The sequence below is a fragment of the Physeter macrocephalus genome, chromosome 4 (assembly GCF_002837175.3).
Source record: "Physeter macrocephalus isolate SW-GA chromosome 4, ASM283717v5, whole genome shotgun sequence".
NCBI lineage: Eukaryota > Metazoa > Chordata > Mammalia > Artiodactyla > Physeteridae > Physeter > Physeter macrocephalus.
The window spans coordinates 63,418,819-63,431,277 of NC_041217.1; the positions used below are offsets into that span (position 1 = coordinate 63,418,819).

Genomic DNA, 12,459 nt, shown 5'->3' on the forward strand with positions numbered 1-12,459 from the left:
GTAGAAATTAATTTGAAAAAAAATCATATCTCAATTTTCCCTGTCTAAAGAGAATTCAATTTATCTGACTCACTGCCACCTGGGGGCAGCTGTTGAAACTTTAGACACAAGTCCCAGGAGGACTCCAGCAGTTGAGGCTTAGAATTTTAACCCAATTTTATTAACAGAGTCATTCTATAACATATTTCTTGAGTTTTGTGAGATCATTTACTTACTTTTCTGCTAAATGCTTTTGCCAGTCCAAATGGGTCCACACACAGATATGACAGGGTCTGAAACCATTTCCTGGGGGTATTGGGCTAGAGAGAAGCCACTTTCCATTGTGTCAACTGAAGGTGGAATTTTCAGTTTTCTCCATTAACATGATGAATTTCACTTGCCTTTTCTGCTTTCCTAGTTGTAATTTCTAAAGAATACAAGTTTTATATTTAGTGACACCTAGTGGTTCCATGTGGTAATGAGAACACTTGCTTTGATGCTTTCTCTGGCTGCGTAACAGGCCAAGAGGGGCTAGGCTTGGGTTTGTTTCTCATTTTTACCCTTGTCAAATAGTCTGTGAGAAAAATTACTTTGTATTATAGTAGATCAGATTCTCCCATTCCTGCCTGTAAAATAGAATTGGTATTTGTGCTCCCATATCATCAATGGGATGTCAGAAATTTCTGGAAGAGAGGTGCTATGTTCTTTCAAGTTGTTATAAATTGTAAAGCAAATTTCTTTCTCTCTGCTGGAATCTATGGAGGTGCTACTAACTAAGACTGTGGAGGAAAGAAGACAGATAATGTCAATTGTTTCATTTCCCTGACTGGAGCAGAGACATAGTATAGAGATTTTTAGGGAGGAAGAAGCCAATGACTCACATTTTTCTGTCTGGTTTGAACGTGTAATTTTTTTAAAAGCAAAATAAAAAGCAGAATATGACATTCCAGATTTGAAAGACATTTCAAAATCATTTTATAAAAGACCCAATTGTGATTCAGCAGTTATTTATCTTACTCTTGTCTTTTGTTTTCTATCTACCCATAGATTATAAGAAATTGAGCAGAGTCAAGTGAGTTCCCAGGGAACAGAAGAATCCAACCCATTATGACTTTCTTCTTTCTTCCTAAGTTTTAAATAGATAAAAACACAAAAATAATATAGTATACACTCATGTGTCCATATTTTCTTTAATAAAATAAATAAAAATATTATGGGAAAAGTTACTCTTATTTTATTATTTCATTCCAAATCCCCATCACTATCATGCATAAGGTGTTTATCCTCTCAGCTCATGTTTTGTAAAAATAATTTTCTTTCAATATATGCACATATCAAAAATATTAGTTGGTGTGTTTTATATGTTGTAATTACGTAAATATTATTGTTTTGTAGGTATCATTCTACAATTTGTTTTTTATAGCTATCCATGTATAGATATATAACCTTGGCCCATTATTTTAACTGCTGAGTTCCATTGTATAAAGAGATCACAATTTACTTGTCTATTCTCTTACTATAACATATTTTTTCCAATTTTTTTCCTACTAAAAGTAAGGTTGTGCAAGTACTTTTATAATAGTGGCGTAAGAACCTCTGAAAATCTATTCCTCCATAAAATCAATGAGAACACTGGCAAAATCAACATTTTTAGAACTTGGGGAATTAACTGAATGTTTGCAATCATCTAAGAAGTGTTTATTTTTAAAAATGGGTGGAAACCAAAAACCCCAAAACCACAGTAGCTGTGAAAATCAGCAGCCTAGCCACTGCTAGAGAGGGCAGAATATGTTCATAGATCCCACAAATCCTCCAGGGAGCCATCATTATTTGACCTTTTTGTTATCTCCTTGAAAAAGTACCATTCATAGGGCCTGTCATTAGTTTACCTGACTCAGAGGTCCTTCAGTGCAAACAGTCCTATTCTCAGGGCATTTGCCAAAACCAATCAGTGGCAGTTGTTTAACACTGTAGCTCCCAGAGGTGGCAACAACAGTTGGAGCAAATAAGAGGCTGACCAAAAAAGGAAAAATAGGGAAAGGAGGTGCCCATAGGGCGCTTTGAAAGCTCTGATCTATTTCTGGAAATCATGTTCAGAGCTCTGCACACACCAAGGAAAGACATGAGAAGGTTCTAATCTCTTCCCTCTGGGGAACATTAAGGCTCTACAATTGGGAAGCAAAGACTAAGGCAGTGTTGTAAACTGCTGGAAGTATGGAAAGCATTCAATAACAACAACAATATACATACACACACGTACAAACACATGGAGCTCCTTGGCAAAGGTTGGGAGACTTACTGGTTCAAAACACTTTAAAAAAACCTCTATCCAATCATTAGCTAACTGAACAGAGAATTCAGTGGCCATATATGACAAAAAAGAAAAAATACAGACTTTACAGTATTAGACCAGGAAAGTCACTACATTCACAAAAGAAAACCACCATCAATAACAATAATGAGCATAACAACAAACTCTGAGAGGAGAGCAATATGTTTCTAGAGCTGCTATATTAAATTTTTTTAAATATCCAGATTTTAATAAAAATTATGACACATGCAAAGAAAAAGGAAATTATGGCCCATATACAGGAATAAAAAACAATAGAAACTGTCACTAAGGAAACCAGATGTTGTACCTACTAGAAAAAGACTTTTAACAAACTGTTATAAATGCAGTGAAAGAACTAAAGTAAACCATGTTTTTAAAGAAAGTATAAAAACAATGTCTCTTACCAAATAGAGAATATCAAAAAGGAAATAGAAATTATACAACACAGCCAAATAGAAATTCTGGAGTGAAAAGTATAACTGAAATGAAAAATTTACTTAGAGGAGCTCAACAGCAGATTTGAATAGCAGATGGCAAAATCACCAAACTTGCCAATAGGTCAATCGATGTTATCCAGTCTAAAGAGCAGAAATTTAAAAGAAAGAGGAAAAATAAACAAAGCCTCAGTGACTTGTGGTACATCATCAAGTATACCAAAATATGCCTAATATGATAATAAATGGAGAGGAGAGAAAGGAGCAGAAATAATATTTGTAGAAATAATAGCCAAAAACTTCCCAAATTTAACCCCCAAATCCCATTAACCTGCACACACAAAACTCAAAGAATGTCAAGTAGCATGTCTAAAGCCAAAAACAAAGAGAAAATCTTAAAAGCAACAAGTGAAAAGCAGTTCATCATGTATAAGATATTGTCATAAGATTAACAGCTGGTTTGTCATCAGAAACATGGATGGCAGAATGTAGCAGGGTGACATATGCAAAGGGCTGGGAGGAAAAAAATTGTCAACCAAGATTTCTATATCTGGCAAAACAATGCTTCAAAAATTAAGAAAAACCTTACAGAAATTGAAAAGATTATAAGGGAATGCTCTGAATAATTGTATGCCAACAAATTACATAACATATGAAGTGGAGAGATTTCTAGAGAGACACAAACTATCAAAACTTGCTCAAGAAGTAGAAAAAAATTGAATAGAACTATAATAAGAGATTAAATTAGTAGTCAAAAACCTTCCTACAAAGAAAATGTCAGAACCAAATGACTTTAGTGGTAAATTCTACAAAGTATTTAATGAAAAATTGACAACAATTTTTATAAACTCTTCTAAAAATTAGAAGAGGATTGAACATTATCCAACTTATTCTATGAGGCCAGCATTACCCCGATACCAAAACCAGAAAAAGACATCTCAAGAAAACTACAGACCAATATCTCGTATAAATATAAGTGCATAGATAGTGTTGATGGTTGTACAAGTCTGTAATTATATTTAAAACTATGGAGTTGTACACTTTAAAAGGGTGAATTATATGGAATACAAGTTATATCTTAAATTTGTTACAAAAAAATGCTGCAATGAGCACACTTCCCTGTGCCTCCAGTACACAAATTCTATAAATGTTTCTATGTCTATGGACTTACAGGTGGAAATTCTAGGCTGCAATTTTTCAATTTTACTAAAATGTGACAAATTGCTCTACAAAGTAGCTATATCATTTGTACTTGCTCCAGTGGTGTGAGAAAGTTCCAGTTTCTTTATCTTTGCCAATATTTAGATAATCAATTAAAAACTTTTTACTTATTTGTAGTTATTCTTTTACTTATTTGTTGTGAAATGGTATTTTATTGGTTTGCATTTCCATGACTTTGAGGACGATTAAGCATCTTGTAATATTTATTGACAATTCAGTTTTCCTCTTCTGTGAATTTTCTGTTCATATCCTTCACCCAACTTCTAGTAAGCTTGTTGGTTTGCAGAGCTACCTTTCAGTGCTGATAACATAGGAACCAGAAGCTTCCCTCCCCAGGAGTGACAGTGAGCATTACCAGCCACTTAAGCATATCAGTACTTTCTAGGCAAGTACATCCATTCCCGAATGGAATCTTTGAAATATATGGTTGTCATGACGAATGACAACATCTCAAAGGATTCCTTTCGTTGTTAGAATATTTTACCTTTGGCTAAGAGGTAAGACACTTGAGTTTCTCTTCACTACCTTGCCTCCTATCAATTACAGAGAAGTCACACACGAGTAAGTGATTTTTATTCTATTAATCCTTCAGTCACTCAAAAGTCTGTCTTCTTTCTAACTTTGACTACTTTTCTTAGTTTTTGTTCTGTTAAAAGAAAGAATTATGGGTATATTAGAATTTACTTCACTATGGGCCCTCCTCTAAAGTTCTTTCCAAATTTGCCAATTGGAAGAGTTCATCTTTGTTAATTAATCTCCTAACTCCATGTCTATCTTCTTTTCCACCATCTGACCACATCTCTCCTGCCTCGAAGGCATCTGGAGCACTTATCTTAACCTATGGCAGTCTACACCATCAAATTTTGGTCTCACCTCAAGCACTCAAGCTCAAAAATTGAAACCCCTCCAGAAAACATTTTATTTTTCTCAATGAAGCTGGATTTCAAGGAGTCAGGAAATAGAAAAATTCACCAGGTGGTGTAAAGCTCATGAACTAAATAGTTTACACATCAATTTTTTATTAAAACAAACCATGCACACATAAAAACACAGAATAGCAAAACTTGGGAAAATTCTAGATCTGTTCTAAAATTTCTTCATATATGTATTCAATCCTGTGAGATTTTAAAGGGGAAACTTTTGCTAAAGCTAAATAAACATTTAGTAAATATGGAATCTTTGAAAATAACAATGAAAACACTCCAGTGGTGAAATAGCTAAATTGTGAGTAAATATGACATCTCTGGAATGAAGCTTTTGTTCAGATATTTGGATCCAGAGGTACTCCCTGGGAAGATGAATGATGCTTTTTGGTGGGGATGGAGGCACGAGGAAAAGCAAGGTGAGCAGCTTAGACAGAAAAACGGAAATGGGATATGCAAACTGAACACCTTTCTTTCGTTCTGGTTTTCAACCAAGAATCTACTGTTGCAGGTAAGTCATGATAGAGGAGGTAAATTCTGAAGCTGCCAAGATCAAATAGCAAGGGTAGAATAAATCTGAAAGAGCAAATTTACACACACAGTTCTGGGTCAAGAGGAGAATTTCTCTATCTGAAAAGTCCAGCAAACATTTGATCTGAGAGTAGCTCATCTCATTCAATACTGAGTAATCATCAAAATGGAATCAATAGAGCATGTAAAAAACAAGAAAGATTTTACAAGAAAAAAGCAGAAATGTAATATAAAAATAATGACAGTTAAATAATTCTAGGAAAATATCACAGAGCAGATAAAAAAGACTTTATAATTTAATGAAGCATTTTTTTTTCTGTAAAACGTAATCCTGAAATAGAGATATAAGAATTTAGGGAAAAACAGTGCCGTTTAGAACAGAAGTGGAGGGGAAAGAATATTCTCACAAAAACAAAGGTCATGTTGGAAACGGTGTAAAGAAAATAAGCATTGCTGAAAATATGGTAAGGAGCATGAAGGACAAGACTAAGATAAGCTAGAAAGACATTAAAAGAGAGCCAATATAAGCATAATTGTTGTCACCAAAGAAGAGAACCAAAATAAAAGAAGAAAATATTTAAATAAAATTTTTAATATAAATTTTCATGAAGATATAGGTCGAAAAGCAGACTATGTCCCTAGAAAAATTAACTCTATACAATCAAAGGAGCAGTATCCTAGTAAAATTACTGATTTCCAAAGATAAAGAATGCTTTGGAAATCCAGGAAAAGGAAAAATATTCAACTAACCTTTCTAGGAGAAGAAAAATTCCAGCTCACCATAGCATTTTCCACAGCAATACTGGATGACAGTGGAACAGAACACATAAAATCCTTGAGGAAAACATTGTTGCCCAAGAATGTTATACTCAGGCTAACTTTAACTCAGAGTGAGTGTGAGAAATGTTTTGTAACATGAAAGAACTCAAGGAATGTGTTTCCCTTCAAGAGACTAACAGAAAATGAACTTCAGCTCAACAGGAGATGACTAGAGAAGCCAATGCAGTGTGCACTGAATCTATTTAAAAGAAAGTGGGGATTACTGTTACAGAACTGAATATAAATATTATAAACTTTGCTAAGTATGAAAATTATATAACTAATAACCCAGGAAAATTAGGAAATGAGGAGGAAGGTAATGTAAGGACATTGATTCTTTATTATTAAAACTTGGGGATTAATAAGTCATCAAGTAATATAAACAAAAAGGCATAAAGGTTTCACTAAGTAATTTAATCAACTAAAATCTATAGGGGATAAGGAAGGGGAGGAAACAGAGATGAAAAAATTTCATCTTTGCTCTCAATTGGGAATCAGATTTGGTCTAAAGTTTGGTCTACAGTTTTGAGGAATAAATATATTACAAAAAGTTAGAGTCATCTTAATCATAATCGCAACAGGAATATAAACCTTTCGTATAAAAGAAACACACAAAATACACCACTTCACACACACACACAAAGAAAATCAAGGAAAAAATATCAAGTAATAAAGGACTTAAAAGTAGCCACAGCTACAGAAAAAGCATAAAATATAGAACAAAATTAAGACCAAAATCTGTTCCATAAATAAATCAAAATGGATTGAACTCATCTATAATGAGAAAGGAGTCTGTAAATTACAAATAAAACCCAGCAATATGCTACCTACTAGAGACATTTATAAAACAAAATACTCCATTGTAAAGCAATTAGACTCCAATAAAGATGTTAAAAAAAAAGGTTGTGAATAAAAAGATGGGAAAAACTATACCAAGAAAATGTAAACAATAACAAAAAATTAGGAGTCAGGATCTTAATTCAGACAACTTTGACTTTTAGGCTTGAATCAAGACTTAAAGCATTAAATGTGATTTTTTTAAAAGCATCACATAATGAGAAAGTCTATAAATCATAATAAAGATAAAATAATTATAAAAATTCATGTGGTAAGAAGAATTTTAAGATGTCCTCCAATATTCCTGTCTCTTGGTATACATACATGCCTTGTATAAATCCCTCCTCTTGAAGCTGAAAAATTAAGTAAGGATAAAGGCTGGCACTCTGATATGATGGGATATGATTACGTTACACAATACAGAAAAAGGGATTTTATAGATGTAATTGGGTTACTAGAGAGTTGGCTGTGAGTTAATCAAAAGGAATATTATGAATGGGCCTGATGTAATCACATGATCCCTTTGAGTCTGGGTCTAGATGCTGGAGACAGAAGTCATATTGGTAGTGTGAGAAGGCTTTGTGAAGGGGCAACAGAGCAAGGAACTCAGACAGTTTCTACAAGCTGACAGATGCCCTCAGACTCAGCCAGCAAAAGAGCAGGATCCTCAGTCTTTCAGTCTCAAGGAATTGAATTCTGCCAACAACTTAAATGACCTTGGAAGAAGATCCTGAGCCTCAAGTGAGATGGCAGTTCATACTGACACCTTGATTTCAGCCATGTGAGACCCTAAGGAGAGCCTGACCTTCTTGACTCACAGAAACTGTCAAATAATAATAAATGGGTGTTTTTCTTAAGCCATTACATTTGTGGTAACTTGTTACACAGCCATTGAAAATTAATATGATCTACTTACCATATAATATAGTAGCATCAAAATTCATAAAGCAAAAAAAAGCTATAGGAAAGTTACTGGTTTATGTACTAATTCAAAATACTCTTTTGCAGCATTAGCAGTAGAAGTCTTTAATTCACCTTTGTCAACATGTCGTCAAGGAGTATTAAAGCAAGTAAGAATTTAGGATATACTTCAGACAAAGGTAACTGTGTGTATATGTGCGTGGGAGAGTGAGAGAAACCCATATATCAATCTCTAGCCCTGAATACAAAGAATATATCTTTCTTTCTAATGCCCACAGAAAGGTGTATTCGCAAAAGATAACCATATGTTAGGCTAGAAATTTCTGTATAAATTCCAAAATGTAGAAATAGCAGAAATAGTCTCTAATCACAATGCAAAAAAAAATTAGCAGTCAATAGTAAACTTATGAAACAAAGAAAAATCCTTACCATGTGTTATATAAGGTATTCTATTAATTCTTAGGTTAAAGAGAAAATTAATACACAAATTACAGAATGTTGATAGCACTACATATTAGAACTTATAGCATATAGCTGAAAGAGTGCACAGAGAAAAATCCATAGCTTTGAATACTTAGAATTATAAACCAGAAAGGATAGAAATAACTGAATCAAGTATCCACAACAAGAATTTAGAAAAAGAACCTCAAATAAATCCAAGGAAGGCAGAAGGAAAGAAGGCATACACAAAGATGAAGCTGCATCCCTGAATCTGATAAGAGAAAAATAGTAGAACTATTGAATAAATTCAAAATCTGATACTTTCTCATGATGAGAAGGACACTTCACTTCTGTGATATTTTTCCCAAAACCTATATTTCCAACCAAATCTTGAGAAAAACATCAGATAAATGCAACCTGAGGGGCATGACAAAATATCTAACCAGGTACCCTTTTCAAAATAGTCAAATTCATGAACAAGGAAAGATTACAAAATAACTACAGAACAGAGGAAACAAAGGAGAAATGATGACTAAATGCAATGTGGGGTCCTGGTTTGGATCCTGGAACAGGAAAAGGACATTAGTGGAAAAATAGAGTCAACAGTTTAGTTATTAAGATTGTACTAATATAACTCTTTCAGTTTTGACAAATGGTCCATGGTTATGTAAGATGATAACACTACGGAAACAAGGTTAGGGGTATATGAGAACTCTAAACTATCTTTGCAACTTTTCTGTAAATCTAAAATTATCCCAAAATAAAGACATTATTTTTTTTAAAAAAAAGAGAATTACAGAAGACCTAGAAAATTGAAACAGAACAATTAAAATTAAAGAAATAAAAATAATTATCAAAGGGCTACACCATCAAACAAAGACATATCAGGTTCTAAATGTTTTCTAAGGGAATTTTACCAAACATTTCAGTCGTTGATAATTCCAATTCTAATTAAATAATTCTGATATCATAGACAAATTTAAAAGGCACTCATATTCTTTCCCATGAAGTAAATAATTTAAAAATAATATAGTCTTTTTCTTTCCCACTTTAATACACTTATTTATTTCTATTTTCTAATAATACTAGCTGGAATGTCCAGAAATGGCAAATGATAGTGGTATAATGGTCATCGTTGTCTTGTTCTTTACTTTAATGAGAACGCTTCTAATTATTTCCTTATTACATCTGGCTCCGGCTTTCGTGTTTATATGTCACATTAAGAAAATGATTACATATCTGTTTTATTAAGAATTGTTATCAAGAATAGATTTAAAATTTTATCAGAATTTTTTGCCTCAATATAAATTATCATGTAACTTTTTTAGCAATTAATGTTGAGAATTATATTATGGGTCCTCCTTTATCCATCCATCCTTGTAAGTTTGGAATAAATACCTCTTGGTTAGGGTTCATTATTCTTTTAATGTGGCTGTGTATTCTGTTTGTTAATCTTCTAGTTAAGTATTGTTTAGTAATATTTGTAATGAATTTGTCTGAAGTTTGTGTGTGTGTGTGTGTGTGCGCGCGCACGCGTGTGTGCACGCACGTACTATCTTCGTTGGGCTTTGCCATTAAGGTCATATAAAACTTTAGATTTGGGGATATGTTCCAACAGGTGGTAAGAGTTCATTTCCTTTTAACTACTCTCCCTCTTCTCCCTGACTAGCAAGTAATCTCCAGATTCTGCAGTCCAGTGTCAAATGGCACCGCATGGTAAGTGATATTCTATGAAGAAGTAATGTAACTGAAATCTCTTGGGGGGAAAAAACAAACAAATTTTTTCACTGTCTCCATTACAAGCCTGTCATAATTAATGTTTAAAATACATTTTAACATAGGTGAGTAGGTGGAAGGGGGAAAAGGGTAGTTTGATTGAAAACTGTTTTTAGATTTTTCTTCCCGGCAGAGTCATATTCGTGCTCACCCTTCTGTGCCCCTGCAATGACCTTCAACACTAATTCAAAAGGATGGAAGTTTTGACCCATCCCACTATTTCCCCAACCACCCTCATCTCCTGACTGCTCTGCCACAACCGCCTATTATCCTTCCTCCTTCCTCACTGTGGAAATCCTTCCCACCAAAATGGGTCAGAAGTAATCACCACTAGGAAGAGGACAACAAGTCATGTCATGGGCAGATGAGAGAAGAAAAATATTTTTCCCAGTTCACAGCCACAACCTCAGAAAAATAAAGACAGGGGAGACAAAGGGAGCTGTGAGAGAAGGAAACCCCATTACCCACTTCAATAATAGTAAAAATCGCTAACACTTATGTAGCATTTATAAAGTGTAAGTCATGCTCTGAATGCTTTACATGAAAAACTCATTTAATACTCACAACAGTCCTACAGAGTAAGTGCTACTACTATCCCTGCTTGACAAATGAGGAAACTGAGGCAAGAGGTGACCTGCCCGTTGGCGTATAATTTACAAGTGGCAGAGCCAGGGTGCAAATTCATGGAATCTGGTTCCAGAGTCACTGGTCTAAGCATCAAGCTGTAATGTGTCAACCCTAAAACAAAGAATCTTGCCTGCCCTTGGGATCAAGGAAGACCTGTGAATAAATTATGAGGTTGAAGAGTTTAAATAAACAGGATTCAGTATTACTAATAATGGTGAAGCTGTTTTAATAAACAAAAGAGATGGAAAATTCATGGAAATCAGACTCAGAAGTCAATAAGGGAGACAACGATCTAGGAGGGAATTGAGGGTAGGGGATCAGTGAGAAGAACGGGAATAGAGTACAGTGGAAGAGATACAGGAAAAAATAAAACAATTTCCTAGTCTTCTTGGCCAAAAAAATGTTCTTAGAGCTCCCATATCTGCATATTCTACCTCTGGATAGATAGAAGAAAGGCTTGGAATCGTCTGCTATTTACTCTTTTGTGCTGTACTGTACATGTGTGTGCATTATTATTATTATTATTTTCCTTTTTTATACAGCAGGTTCTTATTAGTCATCAATTTTATACACATCAGTGTATACATGTCAATCCCAATCGCCCAATTCATCACACCACCACCACCACCCCTGCAGCTTTCACCCTTGGTATCCATACGTTTGTTCTCTACATCTGTGTCTCAATCTCTGCCCTGCAAAGCGGTTCATCTGTGCCATTTTTCTAGGATCCACATATATGCGTTAATATACGATATTTGTTTTTCTCTTTCTGACTTACTTCACTCTGTATGACAGTCTCTACATCCATCCACGTCTCAACAAAATATATTTAGGTCTTCTGCCCATTTTTGGAGTGGGTTGTTTGCTCTTTTAACATTGAGCTCCATGAACTGGTTATATATTTTGGAGATTAATGCTTTGTCCGTTGATTCGTTTGCAAATATTTGCTCCCATTCTGAGGGTTGTCTTTTCGTCTTGTTTATGGTTTCCTTTGCTGTGCAAAAGCTTTTAGGTTTCATTAGGTCCCATTTGTTTATTTTTGTTTTTATTTCCATTACCCTAGTAGGTGGATCAAAAAAGATCTTGCTGTGCTTTATGTCAAAGAGTGTTCTTCCTATGTTTTCTCTCCATCTGTTCGTATCATCTTTAATTTCTTTCATCAGTGTCTTATAGTTTTCTGTATACAGGTCTTTTGTCTCCCTAGGTAGGTTTATTCCTAGGTATTTTATTCTTTTGGTTGTAATGGTAAATGGTAGTGTTTCCTTAATTTCTCTTGCAGATTTTTCAGCATCAGTGTATAGGGATTCAAGAGCTTTCTGTGCATTAATTTTGTATCTTGCAAATTTACCAAATTCATTGATTAGCTCTAGTACTTTTCTGGTGGCATCTTTAGGATTCTCTATGTATAGTATCGTGTCAGCTGCAAACAGTGACAGTTTTACTTCTTCTTTTCCAATTTGGATTCCTTTTATTTCTTTTTCTTCTCTGATTGCTGAGGCTAGGACTTCCAAAACTATGTTGAATAATAATGGTGAGGGTGGACATCCTTGTCTTCTTCCTGATCTTAGAGGAAATGTTTTCAGTTTTTCACCATTGAGAATGATGTTTGCTGTGGGTT

The 12,459-nt window shown here is 34.2% G+C and overlaps 1 protein-coding gene across 1 annotated transcript in view; it reads left to right on the forward strand.

Moving 5' to 3' along the window:
* The first annotated feature begins 5,342 nt into the window (after nt 1–5,342).
* MROH9 (maestro heat like repeat family member 9) overlaps nt 5,343–12,459 on the forward strand; it is a 99,705-nt gene continuing 92,588 nt past the window's right edge. Inside the window, exons 1-2 of the mRNA XM_007113047.3 lie at nt 5,343–5,400; nt 8,085–8,146. Of these exons, the coding sequence (XP_007113109.2) occupies nt 5,343–5,400; nt 8,085–8,146 (120 nt within the window). The remainder of the gene's footprint in view (nt 5,401–8,084; nt 8,147–12,459) is intronic.